Genomic DNA, 18,323 nt, shown 5'->3' with positions numbered 1-18,323 from the left:
TTTCCCACCATTTTTGTATGGACTAAACAAGATATAACATCTTAATTAGTGAGTTTTAGAGGTGCTTCTGGGTGGATTTTATTATCTTTGGACAGAGCCAGACTAGCTGTTTCCTCCTGCTTCCAGTCTTTGTGCTAAGCTAAGCTAACTTGCTGCTGCCTATAACTCCATATTTACCGTATAAACCTGAGAGTGGTCTCGATCTTTTCATCTAACTTTCAGCAATAATAAAAAAACCTTCTCTTGTACATTAGGTTTGATGAAAAGGTGAAATGTTAGTAAGTTCCACTCAACTTTCAGTATTTCTCTGAACATTATATCGCTTCCTCTTTTTTTATCTTAATATGTGTTTATTTGACTTTTCAGTAAATCAGGACTGCTTTTCCGGAGACTCTGTTCCTTGCCTGCATGGTAAGACGGTGCCCACTTCCTCCCATTGAGCCAGCTGAAAATGGCCTTCCCTGCAGCAAGGGTGGGAGAACTGGGATGGACAATGGGAGAGAACGATGGACACCAGATCAGAGAGCATGGTCTAACCCTTACATACATAAACACACTATGCCCCCAGACCCGGCAATTCTCACATAAACACTATGGTTTTCTGTCTTGGACAATAATGCACATAGAAAAAGCACTCTTCGAAATCTGCACAATGACAATACTACTGTTTGTCTACATTACTGTGTAGATCTACTGATGCAGAGTTGGTTGAGACACCTCGAGTCTTAGCACCATATTAAACAGAAATTAAATGTATTCTTAAACAGTCACCAGATAATTAAAATCTCTGAATTTTTTCTGCTTTTTGACAGCAAAAGGATAAATCTGAACATGTGCCAGCTGCAGACAGGTGATTATGAAACTGGAACTGACTCAACACAAACAAACAACACAGTGACCTTGTGAAACCTCAGCTGTGAAATTTGCACACCGTCAAGTTCCTACATGTCAAAGGCTGTGCTCTGGACGTGCAAGGCCATTTCCTTAAGTATACCCCCTCCCCTGCCCCCATCTCATTTCCTCTATACCCAAACAAAAGCTGCTTCTCTGGGAAAAGTGCTCAGCCACTTATGTTTCTGTGTAGAGACTAAAACCTGCATGCAAACAGTCTTTGCTCACCATCCTGCCTGTAAACAAGGTACTGAACACTTTGGCTTTAACCAGATGTCAGATGATTGATTTGTTTGCAGTTGAAAACAAAACATCTACAAAAAAATCAGCAAGAGATTAAATACGAGCTTTATTGAACACGCTGGACCAAAAAAGCAGTTTTCGTCATACCCTCCAGCTTTGATCTGGCTTTTCAGTAGGAGTGGTTTCCCTCTGTCAGAACAAACCCCTCGTTTGGGAATATTCCTTATGGACTTCAGGCCTCAGCTGGAGACCTTTCTCTCCATCAAAGCAGCCAGGGGGAATAAAGAAGAGGGGCGTTTCTCTCCCAGGAGTCCCGGAACCATAGTGCAGGATATTCTGGAGATGGGATATTGATATGCTTTTAGAGAACTACAGTACTGTGAGAGAAAAAAAAAAAAAAAGCGGCAAAATTGGATGAGTGTATGGATCAAACTCACATGGGTGTATGAAGCCAGCAAGACTATAGTGGTATCATAAGTCTGCTAGTCACAAATACAACATTAAAGTACTATTGGCTTTACATTAAAGTCAGTTTAAACTCTAGCTCACAAAACACTGTTAAGCCAAGAATGGACAGAAATCTGTTTAAATATCCCAGCAGGAGCTTGAAAATGAACATGTGGCCATATAACTGCCCCTTGGCCAGAAAACAGCTTATATTCTGGTGGCTTGAGTTCATGTACGTCTCCCTTAATGCTGAACATTGAGTTAAACAACCCAGCGATGAATGGTGGTGAGACTTCTTACAGATGTATTAAACTCAAGTCCTTTAATGCGATCATTTCCTGGTTGTACCCTTTATACATGCAAGACCCAGTCAGTCTAGCCCTCCATTTGAACTACCAGCAAGAAGTTACCAAATGTGTTCTGATTAATCCAGAATAGAAAGTCATGTTTTAGTCAGATTTTATTTCACACACACACTAAAGACAGATACGACACTAAATGAGGCCCTGCAGACTTCAGACTCCAGCCTTCATCTGGTTGTTGGGTGGCAGCCGTTTGCCCAGGTGGATCCCCACTGTCAGTCCAAACTCTTTGTTGGCATGTTTCTCATGGACCTCAGGCTTCAGCTGGAAACCCTTCTCCCCATCGAAGTAGTCCATGGGAGTAAAGGAAAGTGGTTCCTCTCCTAGGAGACCTTGCAGTCGTGTACGCCAGACCTCCAGCATGGTGCTGCGGGCCTCAGAAGGAACATGAGACGGAGCCCAGAAGATCTGAGGGGCCAGAACCTGGAAGCCGCAGTAGTGCAGGATGCCATTCTGTAGAGAGATGAAAATTTACAAGTGTTGAACAGCTGTTAAGCAACAAGTGGTGTTATTATGAAACAGTACCTGAAGTGGCCATAGTGTCACATTCATGTCTCCATTAATGCCATTTGCACTGAACATGGACTCATGAGACCCAGTGGTGAAGGACAGCATGGCTCTCTTGTCCTGTGAAGAAAGTAAACAATTTAAAAATATAAAATCAGACTACAAATAAAAAGTAATGCAAACCTTTTGATTTGAGCCTTACCTTGAAGATGCCTTGGGTGTATCGCTTCTCTTGAGAGTAGGCAAAGCCCAGTGTGAGCACTCGGTCAATCCAGCCCTTCATGATTGCAGGAACAGTGAACCAGTACATGGGGAACTGAGAAGTAAGGTTCAAAGTTAGCTTAATGTAGACAGCTTAAACATAACATTACCGTCACTCAGGCTCTACCTGAAAGATGATCAAGTCTGCCTCGATGAGTTTACATTGTTCTTCAGTGATGTCAGCAGATAGTTTTCCTGCTTCCCATGCTGATTTTGTCTCCTCTGCATAACGGAAGTGTTCAGCATTCTTAATTTCTCCTAGAGAGAAAAGTGGAAATTCACTGTAGGGCTAAAGAGCAATCAAAGCAAGGGATTATGCCAGCAGGATATTTATATACCGGTGATGTCCTCTGCAGTAGCAGTAGCTTTAAACTTCATGGCGTAAAGGTCAGAAACTTCCACCGTGCAGCCCTGAGCAGTTAAGACCTCTAAGGCAGCATCTTTGGCTGCTGCACTGAATGAACCAGCACTCTGGTGTGCATACACAATCAACACTTTCTTTGCTGCCAAGTCAAGAGTTAAAGATTAGACACAGCAAGTGCACATTGGATCAAAACACAGGTGTGTGTGTGTGTGTGTGTGTGGGCAAACTCAAGATGAACAAGAGCTTGAAATAAACACTGTCAAAACATTCAGCAACTATGAGAACACAGAGTAAAAAACTCACCCATTCCTGAAGCAGGTTGTCAGCTGTGTGCAATGAGCTTTACAATTACAAAAGTTTGTGTGACAATGTGAGAAGGCAGCTCATACCAGAGTAAAAGTCAAGATGTTGTTTTTATACTCCAAGCCTCCTGGCTCATTTGAACTCCCACAGGTGTTGTCAATTAGCAATCAAGGTCATCAATCAGTCAGCTGGCTACCTCACAGAACTCTCATCCACACAACTCATCCTGGCAAACATTTTTTAAACAGGGAGAGAAAATCATGCCACTAAAAGTCAGAGATATATTTAGGTTTAATCAGTAAAACCACCCACAGATTAAGCCTGTTTTAAACACAAGGATAAACTCACAGACGTGTCTTTTATCTAAAGGCAATGTGTGTCTTCTATTTTAGCCTACCCAAAATAAGACAGAGCCCATATTTGTCTGTGTCTCTGTTTTCATGTCTTTCAGTTTCTGTGTGGCTATTTGAGTGCGTGTCTGTCCCCCCTCTGTCTGCATACAAGATGTTTAATAATTATGTGCCGTTCCTGATGTCTTTAAACCACATGAAGGAGATGTGGCTGAGTGATCCTCTCACTCTACTATTACTGGCTTCCAGCTCTGTTTTCCTTTACATTACTTTCCTTTAAAGAAACAGTTGCCTGCGGTCGAGGCCCGCTCACGAACGTTGCCCTGTGAAAAAAAAAAACCCCTCAGCAGCGATGGGCATCAAAGGCAAACATGAGCTGGCACACATCTGGCACCAAAATCACTCCTGAGTCCCATCTTACCAGCCACTGTGGGGATGGGGAGCGCAGGTGGGGGGGTGATGAACAACTGCTACATATTAGCACATAAGCACACATGCATGCAAGCACATGAGTGGGACATATGGATATTCTTTGTCAGCTTCTTCTCTCACGTTGTCTCTCCTATTTCTCACTTATTGACACTGACTTGAGTTTTAAGGGTTGGATTTGTCAAACCGCTGCAGGGATGGTTCAAATCTACAATTATGAGGCATTCTGGTGTTTACGAGGTCTACTCTTTTCATCTCTGTGGCCTCCCTATTTATTACACCATAATAACATGTTGGTTTTTGTGTCTTCATTGAGTAGCCTACTCGTTGTCACAGTGAGCCTCTGGCTGCATTCCCTCTGTTGTGACAGGAAGGGATCATGTGTTTTGCTGGGAGGTATGTTTTCATGGTTTGTGATGTATTGAGCCACATGATCCAAACTATCCTGACAAGTACGTGTCACACTTTCTTTTACATGTGTCGGGTACTTCTTGTGTTGTGCTCAAGGTTTTCCAGGCCTGTTCACATGTTTCATTCTGGTTTCTTGACATACAACATGAAAGCAACATCTGCAGCCCACCTTTAGGAGCTCCTTTTACATATAACCACAACCATGCAAATTATACAGCACATAGGGGCTTTTAAAAAGGTACACACATGCAATAGATGGTGGCTTGTCTTCATGGTAAATGCTGGATGATAATGTGAAAATGTTGCCTACAGTGCCATCATGTGGCCATTGCAAGAAAATACATCAATTTGGTCCTTTTTATTTATGGACAAAAGGCACCTAGGGTAAAACCTCTGATTGAACTTAACATTTTTAATTGGAAAAAGTGTTCAGTCAAAAGTAGGGATGTCCAAATCTTTTTTGTTTCTTTTTTCTATTTAATTGCCCCTGTTCCTGTTCTGCATCCTTTCATACTGAGAATCTGAATTTTTGTAATATTTTTTGTAAAAAGGTAAAGAATACAGATATGTTTGACAGGAGAACTGTGTAAGAAAATATAATAAGCATCACAAGTTTTCTTTGAAGATTAGCTATCATATTTTGTATCCTATATTATATTATATTAGTTCCTGGTTTCCTTTGCAATCAAGAGTTTGATTTGATGGGATTTATGATTTAAACATTGTTTTTGAATATCTGCCAGGGCTCAAGGAGGGTAAAGCCAAAGTGAGTGATAGCAATCCAGATGGTAAGTCATGAATTTTGGCTATATATTTGACGAACAGAATCACTGTAAAGCATGCAAACTGCAACCTTTAACAGATTAATGCCACTGATCTAATCACTGGAATGACTGTAAGTAAACAGAGCACCAGGATTTACAGTGATCTTCTGGCACGCTCTCAGTACGGCTCCCTGGCCAGGACAGAAATTAAAAGTAATTCAAGCTATGGCAGCTGGAGAAGGTTTAGGTCTTACAGAGGCCGCTTTCAAAATCTTGAATTTCAGTGGTATAACAGGGCCCTTCCTCTTCTGTTTCATCAGAACCAAATGATCAAATACAAAAAGAAGCAAAATATAATAAGCAAAAAGTAGATCTTTAAGAAAGTGTCCTATTTCCAACATTAACCCCAGCCATGAGACTAATATAGACTCTGAGTATGTGTAGCCTGGTTTTCACACTTTTAATTCATATGCTAGCTATCACCTCTTAAAAGTGAGTTTATTATGAGCATTGGACTAGCTAAACTACCGGTATATGTGACTGAGATTAAATTACAGTAAATTACGTCTATGAAATTACCTCTCTTCAACAAAGTAGTCCCCCAGGAAGCAGCATACACCAGCAAGAGCCATGTGGCATCATCTGCAGCGAGGAAATCACCATTTCTCATGAATCTGACATGTTACCAGCTGCACCATAGTTGAATATTCATATAAAGTTTGGAGTAGGAGGATATAAGAAAAGTTTGTGAATAATCCCTATCAGCAAGAGCTCAGTCTCATATATTTACATCAGACAGCTGCTTCTGTGACTTCCTGTCCCAAATCAAAGCTGTTATTATGATTTTCTCATGAAACAGAAATAGCCACAAAAAGATACAGGTGGTGTGTCCTCAGAGATTTTAGAGTGTTGTTGAGTGAATGTTGAGATCACCGGTTGTTTGTTCAGTTATACAGCATAGATGACAGCAAATGAAAACCTCTTTAACTCCACATGCATGTATATACTCTATAACAGTACAACAACAGTGAAATATACATCTCAATCCAAGATGTGTACATAGGATAATTGTTTTTTACACACCATCTAAGCCAGAGGAAGAGCTGTATATTACTATAACTCCAGGTTTTGTGTGAGACAGTGGAAAGCGACACAGGGTTGGTGACAGAAACTGTGAAGCTGTAAGTGTCTGTCACTTGCTTCCACACATAAGCATTTCAATTTTGACATGAAAATAATGTCACATGTATCTAATCATTTGCCACATTTAATATAGAATACATTTAACATCACCTTAAAAGTGGGTTGACAAACTTAATCCATCTTTAAGTCTTTCATCTGCTTGTTTAAGGTCAGATACAGAGGACTAAAGAACGTGGGTCAACATGAATAAGAGGCCTCTATAAAACATGTAAATCTGTCAGTATATGACTTTCTATATACAGTGTGTCACAGCAGGTATGGTAAACTGATGGTGCATCATGCTCGTTTTCTGTTAATGTGACATTTGTTCATACTTAAGGATGGGTGGAAAAAAATGACAAGGAGAGAAGACTTCACCAATAACACAGTTCTAAGTTCTCAATATCACAGAATAAATTGAGGAAAGAGAGACAAGTTCAAAAACAACATTTTCTGTCCGTGTCAGGGAATATTATAATGATGGAGAACAATAAAAGCATCAAGGGAAGAATGCACAGTGTAATCTTTCTCTCAACAGTCACTTCCACAACACATTTTATGTATGGCAATTTGTTAACATCTCACAATACTTAACTGTGGCCAAAGAAAGCCACTTAGTCCTGATAGTGACGGACTGTCTTGCATTTTACTGACTGGAAACATCCTGGTCAGCTGCAGAGAAAATATTATTGTACATTTGGCATGACTTGAGACCAGGTGTTTTAATAAATTTGAATTCGGACTGTTCTCATATTAGACCAATAAACTGCCCTCATTTCAGTTATAAAGGGGCAATAAGGGTCTGCTATTGCTTACAGCTCTGACTATGAGTTTCCTGGCAACAGATGGTCCCAAAATAAAGGGATACACACTTCTTCTTGCGTGTAACAAAAAAGAGGGATACAAGAAGATGAAATGGAGCATAATTGACATTGTGCATTTGCAATGTTCAAATAAATAATCTAAATTTGCTGAGGTGACTTTGAGTACTTTGGTTTTTCTATTTTATTTCATTTTGAATGGTCCTTAAATTGTGTTGAGAGCAACATCCGCTGCCCTTTTCTGATGTCTCTTCTTACACTTTATATCTTCAGTTGAAAATGAATATGTATGTTAAGTGGTACTTAACTTCTATATTAAGGCCATTGAATGTAATATATTTCACTATGTTTGTCCTCTCTTCTCATTCTACTTCCTCTCTCTCTGCTGTGTCCTCTTTGGGATAATCAGGCACTTATAATGTTTGTCGTCCAAGTATGGTTTCCAGAGCCAAAACCCTCCAGGCAATGTGATGAAGTGATGTTCACTGAAGTGTGACAGTGTGTTGTAGAGAAACACTGAGTTACATTGTTAACAGAGTGGATGAAGGACTAACCTTGCGCATATTTTATTCAGTGTTACAGCACAGGCCTGCACCGAGATGAGAGCGACTGCTTCCAGAGTAAATTCTCTGACTGAAATGAAAGTCTCTCTTTTTGTCTTTTCTTTTCGCTGCCACATTTACATGTTGTATGCCTCTCCGCTGTCCACTGACTTCCTTCCCCCGAGGAGTTAGTAACAGGTGTTCTCCGCAAGACATATTTAAGGAGTTTGAACAAACAACAATTTTGAAATGATGCTTTAAAGTTTGAAGGAGATAACGCTCAAATTTTAGCCCACAAAAACACTCACATGGGTTTTCCCTTGTGTTCTTCTCAGGCATTCAACAAATCCATCTACTCTGCTTTTCCATTTAAGCTTCCCTGTATCAATTATATTTTGTAGAGGGTGTGTTAACCGCCTCGTCCTCCTCTTCTGCTGTTACACAACTCTCTCGTCCCTACACTGCAGCTGGGAATTTTGTGCACAAGCCTGAAAGCAAAACTGATCTAAGTGCTAGATTGGAATGAAAACTCTATAAAAACTTGTTAGAGTGGATACATAGATTGTTTGTTTTGTTGTCAGTAAACAGAGGACAAGGGGATTACTCCACTGAATTAAATTATAGTGTTGCACTTTATTTAACTTTTGCAAAATACAAACAAATGCCTTATTTAATGAGTCTGTACGTTATTTGTTTATTTGGATCTCTTTTAGCTCAAGGCTAATTTCCCAAGAGTCCATCTTTCTAAAAGAAAATGTTCAGAATACTACAGGCCTATGGCACAGATAGATACACACACACATACACACCATTTACTATATACACATGATTATAATACACTCACACACTCAATTAAGCTTAATCTTACATAAAATACACAGTATGTGTACTTATACTTTCCATTTACACCAACACATCTGCATCTAAACTAAACATCAGTTATTAGTCATATCGTAAACACATTATTGTATTGAGTTCCATTGTTCATGTCTGAATACTTATTGGTCTTTTGAACTTTTGATTTTTTCCAAATAGTGCAACTGAATGTTGTCTCACATATTTTTCTACTGTGAGTAGTCATTTCCTAACAGTTTCCTCATAATTTCTTAAAACATCCTGAAAAGTAATTTGGTATTAATTATGGGAAAATAGAGGCAACATTTTGAGTGTCTTAGTTTGTTTGAGTTTAAAGGTAACTAATACAATGTTACAGTAATTGGAATTAATTGTTAGAAGAATGATTGAAAATTTCTCTCTATTTTTATTTAAATTTGTGCCTAAAAATTATAGCGTTATCAGCACTTTTTGTGACCTTCTATGAAATGAATAGTTTACTGAAAGGGAATACTTACATCTATGACAGGAATGTAATATATAGTATATACAAACTACTGCAAATCCAAAGTTTCTCAAGCTGATGTTCTGCTGTTCAATTCTTGTTCATGTTAAATATCAACAATACATTATTCATGTTTATAATTTGCGATGAAGGCTTTTGACATTATTTTCTAAAGAACATCATCTTCCTCCAATAGTGAAAAAAGAAAACACAAAGTCTCTTTCTTGACTCTGCACACATTTAAAGATTGTGCCAAAAAGACTTGAGAAGCACAGAACCGCTGCAACGTCTCACCTCTCTTCCTCCTCACCGCAGTATCCATGGTGACAAAGCTGATTGATTAGATGTCATCTGATTCCAAATCAGCAGAAACAAAATATGACAGCAGATGGTAACCAGGCAAAGAGGGGAATTGAGGTGGGGGAGTGGGGTGGGGTAGGGACCAAATTAAAATGAAACTACTTCAGTTCATTTGCATCTCCAGGACTGTGATTGGTTGATGACACATGAAAATGGCAAATAAACACGACAGAAGGTAAAAGTGATAGAAAGGAAGAGAAAGGAAGAAGGACACAGGTCAGTCTGCAAGAATCTTTTTCCACCACTGAAATCCAGATGCCATGATTTAAAACATATAAAGTTATGGTGCTGTAGTCGTGAGCACAATATTCTGCACATTCATGTTCATTAACATATACAAATGCACATGTGCATGCATGCACAGATGAGGAGGAGGAGATGGAAATGTGAGGGTTGTGGCTCTGGCCTTTAAACAGATGGTGTCCAGACTGAGACAGACGAGGAGTTAAACCCAGGAGAGTTGTTGTAGAAAAGGGGGAGGAGAGAACACAAGAGAGGCGAGATGCAGTGAAGGAAAGGGCACAGAACCTGAAAGTCCTCCCATGATACTGTACTGTATGTTCACAAGGGATTCTACTGAAATCAAGTGTTTTGTGCTGCTGTTCATTGGAGGTCCAGTTTTACATGTACAGTGGAGAAACATGGCTTTTGTAACATCTCATTTGAATGTTTTTAGTGCATTTGGACATAAAATGGATAATTAAAACATCTTGACTTTTTCTTATCACTCGTGCCGACCAGGTGTTTGTGGCAGAAGCCCAGATTATCCGGAGTCTAGAGTATAGACTTTAAGTTTGGACAGATGCGACGGAAGGGATCGGGCATTATCTATTCATTAGTCCTGCTGTGAAGCTGGGCTGCAGTCAAAGTCTGAGCCTCCAGATAAAAAAATATCTTTCTCAATACTTATGAAAGGCAATGAAAAATAAGAAATTTTAAACAAATTTAAACGAAGAATTGACAGATAAATGTAGCTTTTACCCTGATTTCCCAACATCAGGCTGCTGTTTCATATTTGTGACAAAGATGTTTCTCTATAAGAATAATATATTCTTGAAGACTTAACACGTATTTTCTATTTTAGACATTAATCAGAAACAGTTTTCTGAACATTTTTAATCACTAATATGTTTTTAATCTGATCAATTTAATTTCAGCACCTGGAGCTGTCCATACTCTGACTTTTTGTCTTTAGGACACAGCCTATATGTGCTTGAATGTGATAGATTCTGAAGATTTTTTTATTTCAAAGCTGATAAACATATTTGATGGAGCTCAATGAGGGCCAGATTCATCATATAGGCCCTTATTGCCGCCCTCCCTCCCCCTTGTGGGATATTAATCTAAATAGTCAATGATTACCAGTGTTTGAACTAGAGGGAAGAGTCTGACCACTTGTAAAAAAAAAAAAAAAAAAAAAAAAAAAAGAAGATAGAAGAAGAAGATTATCATTGATTCAGCAGTTATAGTAAATTTAGCAATTGAGAGGACTCAAACTATAACACTGCATATCATCACATTTATTGAATTCCTGATAAAGGAAAGTAGACATGATCGAAAACCACTGAGAGCATGACACATAGATTTAGGTGACAGATTAACCGGGAAGAAATATATAAAGTTGGGCATTAAATTGGGCTGGAGCCCACCACTCCATCTCCTTCAGTATCAATGGATGTGAGACTGCAGCAGTAACTCAATTAATTATTTACACATTCTGATCTTACAGCCTTGTGATCCTAAATGCTTTCCTGCACAGCAAACAGGTAAACTGTTATACACACAATCCAAGTTCTTACAGTGAAATCTTCAGGAAGAGGGCAAAGCAATCAGACTGAAGGTCCTGTAATAATAAAAGATGCCCCTCCTGCCCTCAAATCACCCCAGTCATCACTGAGAAGGGTAAACAAATACCAATGTTTACTGAGAAATCATCTCCTTCACATGACGCATCTCTCTCCCTGTGATGAGCAGCGTATCCAGGTCATTTCCCAATCGACAAGACCGAAATGGTCACATAGAGAGAATGATAATGATGTTAGCCATATGCCAAGGCCTTCTCAATAACCACACATGATCCCCAATTGAGCATTTATGGTGCCATTTCTGACAGTGTCTGAGGAAACATTTTCCACCATCACGCCCTGGTGGTGATTTACTCACGATGATTATGTTAGTAATGATTAGCTCTGACATTTCCCTCTAAGAGATAAGCAGATCAAACATAAAATGCCAGAACCTCGATCCCACACCTACCACACATGACCATACATCAGCCTACAATCTGAATCACAATATTAAGATTTATACTTTTTATGGTTTATAACTTGCATGGCAATGGATAGAGTAACCTTTATCAAACTTATGTGCCAATTTCTTTTTTTCCTGCTTTGGAAAATGAGTACAGCCTTAAATTCATGTCCCATACAAACATCTTATCCGCCACCATCTCCTTCCCAGGTACCTCTGTCAGCACTGGGCCTATGAAATGGCAAAGCGAAAGTGAAAATTTACAGTTTATTGGACCCAATCTCTGTTGTGCAAGGTGGTTTACAGATCCCTAGCTCCCTAGATATCAGCTGCATTTGGCTTTTAAACCCCGATCTTTCATCATAACAGTGAGCTGCTTCTACTTTGTTCGCACTTAAAGTTTAATGGCCAGACAACAGCAGGTGTTTCAACCTGTTTCTGATTGAAACATTTCACTTTCTATTGAGACACGGGTGTTCACTTGACCTTATACTAATAGGATCCTGGAAAATATGGCGTCATTGCCAGTAGTTTCGCGTCCAGTGGACTATAATTAATTTACGCTCATGGACAGCAAGGCGGCTAATAGGTTCACTGGGTTGTAACCTTTAGAATGAAATGGCTGCACCTCATCCAAATCTGACTATAAAGCTTTGCTACGCGCGTACGTGTGTTTTTATCAGCTGGGAATGAAAATGAAAGGAAGGAGAGGTTTGGATAACAAACGCCCTCACTGTGCGTGTCGTCACTTCGCTCCTGTTTCGTGGAAAGATGGGGGTATATCTCATCCTGCGCACAAACAGGCGAGGCTGCGTACTGAAGGGAGGGATGCGCACCTGACAGTATGACGGACAGGGAGGAGGACCAGCAGGGCTGCGTGGCTGTTTCACCCCAAGTCAAAGTGAATCTCACGTCCCGTTTTCAGCTCTTCGACCTGGCTCAACTAAAACAAGACCAGGATAGCATGGAGGCTGATCGGGAGCTTAAGACCTAACTTTACCTGTTGGTGCGCGCTGAGTGTTGCTTCATATGTGAGATTCTGTGTGAGGTAAGTTCAAATCAAATTTATTTCTTTTTTTTCTGCATCCAGCAGTGATTTTACTCAATATTTGCTCTCCTGCGCAGTTTCCAATGTTTGGAAGCTTCTTTGTGTATGCTCAGTTGCTCAGATTGCAAGCTTTGATTTTTATTTTAACTTATAACAGCCCACCCCGTCTTGATAAAATTAGAAATTAATTAGAAAATAAATCAGAGCCTTCAAGTTACTCCTGCTCTTCCGGGGCAAGCAGCTCACCTGCTCATTAAGAAGTTAAAAAGATTAAAGCAAATAAGGAAAGGTTAAGGATAAAGTGCATTTGTTTTTGCGGTATTGATATTCTTTATGTGTTTGTTTTTTATGTGAGAGCACACACTGTGCAAATGTGTCTGTGTTTTTGAGGAACGCATAAAACACACTTTATGGAAACACATTTCCCCTTGGGACGATAAATCGATCGATCTTGTTTCAGCACCTCGGACAGCGCTGGTCGCTGGGACGCAGCCGTGCAGATCCGCCAGCAGGGGGTAGCACGAGTCTCTCATATGTCAGAGTCCTTTGTTCTGTAGTTTTTAAAACTTCTACAAAAAAACAAAAATCAGCAATTATAATAACATACGTAACATAACATAATCACCAATATAAGTCAAGTAATTTTACGATTTCGCCAACTTTAAAAGTGTAAGTCTCTTTCTGGATCCAAAACTTGGTTCAAGTTTGAAATCTTGTATCCACCATCCTCCAAGATGTCTGACACATTTTAAAGTAAAGTTTACCTTCAATGAAATAAGACAAGATATACTTTATTGGCCCCAAGGGGTAATTTGTCTTGGGTTCAAGTTCAAGCTGCATGTAGAAAAATACAAGCTACACACAAAATGTACATAATCTCAGTATGTACATGAAACCGAACAGACACATACACAATACATTATTGCTATAAAATGATAAAACACAATGATCTGTGGCCAATACAGAGGCAGAGCATATTCATAAGAATTAAAACAATAAAAAGGTGAAAGTCAGATGTGCAAAGGAGCCAATGTCCATAAATTAGATATCCAATTAAATAAAACAAGCTTTAAAAAAATATTTTACTCACTATCAGTCAATATCGCACATAAAATCATATATACATTACAGTCCGTAAAAATAAACAGCTGTGTAATAGATAGATTAAGTCACACAGGTTCTCTGCTCAGCAATTTTAAAGAGGTATAGGGACAAAGCAGGGCTTTTTACTTTACTGAACTTCTGTCATTTTCTAGGAGCGCTGCAGTCTAAGGACAGGAGCGTGATGCTCAGTCCTGACCAGCCCGAGCCCGATCTACCTTGGGGACAACTGCACACAGAGACCCTGTTGGACACTTTCAATGTGGAGGGTGAGCCCATGCCGTTCGAGCCCATGGATGGAGATGGTAAGGCGCGCTCCGTGCACGCGCCCGGTCTCAGCAGAGAGGAGAAGAGACGGAGGAGGCGCGCGACAGCTAAATACCGATCTGCGCACGCCACCAGGGAGCGGATCCGTGTAGTGGCCTTCAACGTGGCCTTTGCAGAGCTTAGGAAACTGCTCCCGACGCTCCCGCCAGACAAGAGGCTGTCCAAAATAGAGATCCTGAGACTCGCGATTTGTTACATCTCCTACCTCAACCATGTGCTGGATGTTTAGGGATGTAAGGAACAAAGAGCTGCCTAATTGGATGCTGCACTGAGGCTGGATGACTGTTTGTAACCAGCCAGGACAGGTGACTGATACCTGGAAGCAACAGTCCTATAAAGGATTAAAGAAAGTGTCTGTTTGTGTGGAGTTGTAAGGTCATTTTAATGTAATGGAGTAACTCTAGGCTACACAGACACACTGTAGCCTCTTCAGCCTATATGATTATGGGAATACCACATAAATGTTTCATGAGCAAAAACTGCTGCAGGACTGTAGGCTTACTGTTATGGATGGAAGGGATGGAATATATTGAAAGCTGCTATGCTGGTGTAGTCTAGCTATGTAAGCTTGACTTTAAATCTTCGGCCTTGTCTTTAGTTCAGGCCTCTGTTGGGACTTGACTACTGCTTGCACCAGTTTGTATAATGTTTATTGCAATTACACAAAAAAGTATAGTCTACTGGACTTTCAAAATGTATAAATATAGTCCTCTGTGCTTGTGGGATTTTGTCTGTGGGATTCACTTGAAATCCATTTTGAAAATAAACTGTGAGCTAAAAATATGTTTAAAAAACATGTTTGATGCAGTTTTGATCCCAGTCATCTTACAATATTTCTGAACCTAGAGGGTTTTTTGAAAATTAAAGCCTTATTAGATTTTATCTAAAAATGTGTCCTCTGAAAGCATTTTGGAAGTGTTTGCTGTTTGTTTTTTAGCTATTTATTTATTTATTTCAAGCAAAGCTACTGCTCTATCTCTGTCACCATGGTGGAGTCTTGGTATTTGTTGGGGATGCTCTCCCTCTGGATAGGGCAGGTGTTTCTCTAGACAAACCAAAGTGGCCATCCATCTGCCTTCTCTCTAGAGACACACACACACACACACACACACACACACAAATGCATACACAGTACATACAAATGAGTGAATGTTAAAGTAAAAAAATAGCCAAAATACTTTGCAGAACCATAAGTAGAATGACTCTATAGGTCTTTTGGTAAGTGGCAGTAGGAGTCACTATTACTTATATTTATTCTTACTGTCAGTAGCACACAGTAAACATTTTTATAACATTACAATAAAATGAATTTTTGTGTATAAATAACTTATTGGACCTACATTTTTGTCAGTGTTTGACATACTGCCCTGGCTTTGCCTAAAGGTGTCTTTTATCTTGTATGAGCTCAGGCTGTGGACGTGAACTCCTGCTTGTCCCTTTGGTTTTTCTCTCCATTAGTCAGAAGCAGGCTGCACTCCTTCTCATGTCCCTTTATGTGAGTCTCTACGGTGTAATGTGGCCCAAGGGGCTCAGGGTATTATTCCTGTCCACTCCAGCAGCAAGAGTGACAGCCATTTGTCTCCACACTGCACATTAAACACACTACACACTTCTTCTACACACTGGATACAATGGGGCTAAGCCTGACATCAGAGTTTAAGATAAATGGGGCAGGCAAAGTAACAAAGTCCATGCATAAATGATTATTAATATTCTTTACAGTTTTAGCCATTCTGGGTCAAATACCAAAACTAGGCTGGAAGGTATTAAAGTCTGCACAGCTATCACTATGGGGCCACAGTAATATTAGACTTGAATAGTCTCTTTGAGTAAAATTTCATGTGTGAACAGGTTTGGAGCTGAAGCGTGGTTATATTTTGGACATTCCCTCTCATGCTTGATCATAATATTCTTCAATGTGTTAAAGATTTGTCAGAAAGTCTTCGTTTTGAAGGAGCAACACTGCCCTCTGATGGAGTTTCTTTGAGGAAAATTAAACTGTAAATGGTTCATATTCACCTTGTTTAAAGGACCAGTGTGTAGGATTTAGTGGCATCTAGTGGTGAGGTAGCAGATTGCAACCAACTGAATACCCCTCCTCCTCCCCCTCCCTTTCCAAGTATATAGGAGAAGCTATGGTGGCCACGAAACTCACAAAACGTGAAAAGCCGTCTCCAGAGCCAGTGTTTGGTTTATCCGTTCTGGGCTACTGTAGAAACGTGATGGTGCAACATGGCGGGCTACGTGGACAAGGACCCGCTCACCTTATTTTCTTAAATTCTACACACTGCACCTTTAAGTCTTCGACCTCTGTGGAAAATTTAATCTGTTTTAAAGAGAATCTTGCACATTTTTCCTGTTGTTTAATCATAACCTGAAGGGCCAGGTTTGTTACACAGAACCAAGAGAGAAGTCGTCTTTGGAAACTGTTTGGAAAAGGACAGGCACTTTCAAAAAATATTTGGCAGGTGATTGGATGAACCATCTGTCTATCACCATCTTACTTTGTGAGGCAGCTCTATTCGCAACGCTGATTGGTCTGAACCACCAGTGTTTCTGAAACAAGCGCAAAACTTGAAGCCTGACAAGATGGATTCTTGTGTGATTTTGTAATGTTTTGATCTCATGAATTCAGCTTCCTCACAAGGTTAGTTTAATGAGGCTTTTCCAGAAAGCACTGGCCTTAATTCTGCTATATTTTCAAGACAATTGTATGGACAATAGTATCTGCGTCACTAATGCATCATGCAATCGTGCTCTGCCGAAGTTTTTCAAAGTTTTTCTAATCATTTTAAGTCTGGTACTCAGCTCTCTTGTCCTGATGTTGTTGTTTTATGAGCTCATTACTTGATTTCACCTGGTTTAATAAATATACTTATGCTATGGTTTTCCCTGCTCACCTAAATTGAGGTGAGTCACACATTAAGTTTTTTTGACCACCTAAGCAAAGTTGGGGTGGTCAAAGCTTACTGCTGTTCAGATGATAATCAAGGTTATAGCCACATGTTTTTATTTTCTTTGAACCCATAAAAACACTGCTATATTCACAATGCAATCTCACCTCAAGATCTATTTATTTAGGTCTATTTTAGGCACATGATCTTTATCAGCTGATAATGTCATTGAATTTCCATTTTGTCCATGTTGGCTTGAAAAAAAAGGTGCTAATAAAAACTGGAAATTTGAACATTCACAGTTCCATGACAACTAAGCAAACTCCATCTGTTGATGAAAATCATGTGATATGATCAAACGCTCCAGATCACCTGCTACATGGACCTTGAGATTGTTTTGTCAACTGTTATTTCCAATATCTAGAATGAACTCTGAAACGCAACACTGCTATATTGTGTATTACTGCTATTATTATTGTTAGTTTTGTTGTTTCTGATGCAGTGAATAAAATGTAATAAATATTTATTGGATCACCATCCCACCACTTGGTGCCAGTATGGCCTCAATCTTTTTCCTGGTTGCAAATATATCAAGACTTTTTTTCCCCATCACTTTTGCCTCTGTCATTAGTCAATTTATCCAAAACAGAATGAATGTGTGGCTATGCCATCTGCCTCTGCTCAGTTTCTGTCTCCTAAAGACCAGATGTGACATGCCCTGACCCTGAAAGTGTCTGTGTACTTCACTGGCTCACAGTAGTAATGGCACTGCAATAATATCATTTGGCACCAAAACTTCCATCTCTTATAGAAACAACATTCCTGGGATAACACTAAAATATCCTAATTATTGCAGGTATGTAATAGATAGATAGATATCGTCTTTATTGTTCCAATGAAGATTTGTTTTCTTAGCCTGAACACATATCTACCAATATGCATAATACATAAAACATACAACATTCACATCCCTGCACATATCCCAACCCACTTACACATAATAATCGCATGCAGGTGATTGTTGCTGAATTAAACTACTTGGGAGCCTCAGGGCAAAAATGAGCTGTTGAACCTCTATGAACCCCCTTTTACTTACAATCTCTTTTGAATTGTGTTCTTACACACAA

General features: G+C 39.6%; 2 protein-coding genes across 3 annotated transcripts; one reads left to right on the top strand and one right to left on the bottom strand.

The window, feature by feature from the left end:
- Positions 1 to 2,023: 2,023 nt before the first annotated feature.
- Positions 2,024 to 3,487, bottom strand: LOC122992880 (ribosyldihydronicotinamide dehydrogenase [quinone]-like). Of its 2 annotated transcripts, XM_044366880.1 has the most exons (6): positions 3,379 to 3,487; positions 3,050 to 3,214; positions 2,839 to 2,969; positions 2,653 to 2,766; positions 2,469 to 2,570; positions 2,024 to 2,396 (listed from the first exon to the last, which is right to left on the bottom strand). In XM_044366880.1, exons 1-6 carry the CDS (start codon positions 3,380 to 3,382, stop codon positions 2,097 to 2,099), a joined length of 816 nt encoding a protein of 271 aa, XP_044222815.1. In that variant the 5' UTR covers positions 3,383 to 3,487; the 3' UTR covers positions 2,024 to 2,096. The 2 variants fall into 2 exon arrangements, with proteins under 2 accessions (XP_044222815.1, XP_044222816.1); XM_044366881.1 differs by lacking the exon at positions 3,050 to 3,214 and having other exon boundaries at positions 3,379 to 3,445.
- A 9,073-nt stretch (positions 3,488 to 12,560) lies between these two features.
- LOC122992539 (helix-loop-helix protein 2-like) lies at positions 12,561 to 15,215 on the top strand. Its single transcript, XM_044366369.1, has 2 exons — positions 12,561 to 12,874; positions 14,131 to 15,215. The coding sequence occupies exon 2, from the start codon at positions 14,160 to 14,162 to the stop codon at positions 14,529 to 14,531; it is 372 nt and encodes a 123-aa protein (XP_044222304.1). The 5' UTR covers positions 12,561 to 12,874; positions 14,131 to 14,159; the 3' UTR covers positions 14,532 to 15,215.
- The last annotated feature ends 3,108 nt before the right edge of the window (positions 15,216 to 18,323 follow it).

The sequence above is a fragment of the Thunnus albacares genome, chromosome 11, assembly GCF_914725855.1.
Source record: "Thunnus albacares chromosome 11, fThuAlb1.1, whole genome shotgun sequence".
Taxonomy (NCBI): domain Eukaryota; kingdom Metazoa; phylum Chordata; class Actinopteri; order Scombriformes; family Scombridae; genus Thunnus; species Thunnus albacares.
The sequence above is the reverse complement of the archived record's forward strand: the minus strand, read 5'-3'. Positions and strand labels throughout refer to the sequence as shown.

What these genes read in the sequence shown, in the direction of transcription:
- LOC122992880 (XM_044366880.1), bottom strand. An exon ending in CAGACTTGATCATCTTTCAG is followed by an intron (nt 2,767 to 2,838) that starts GTAGAGCCTGAG and finishes CTTACTTCTCAG; the next exon opens with TTCCCCATGTACTGGTTCAC. An exon ending in ACACCCAAGGCATCTTCAAG is followed by an intron (nt 2,571 to 2,652) that starts GTAAGGCTCAAA and finishes CTTTCTTCACAG; the next exon opens with GACAAGAGAGCCATGCTGTC.
- LOC122992539 (XM_044366369.1), top strand. Translation starts at nt 14,160, where the DNA reads ATGCTCAGTCCTGACCAGCCCGAGCCCGATCTACCTTGGGGACAACTG.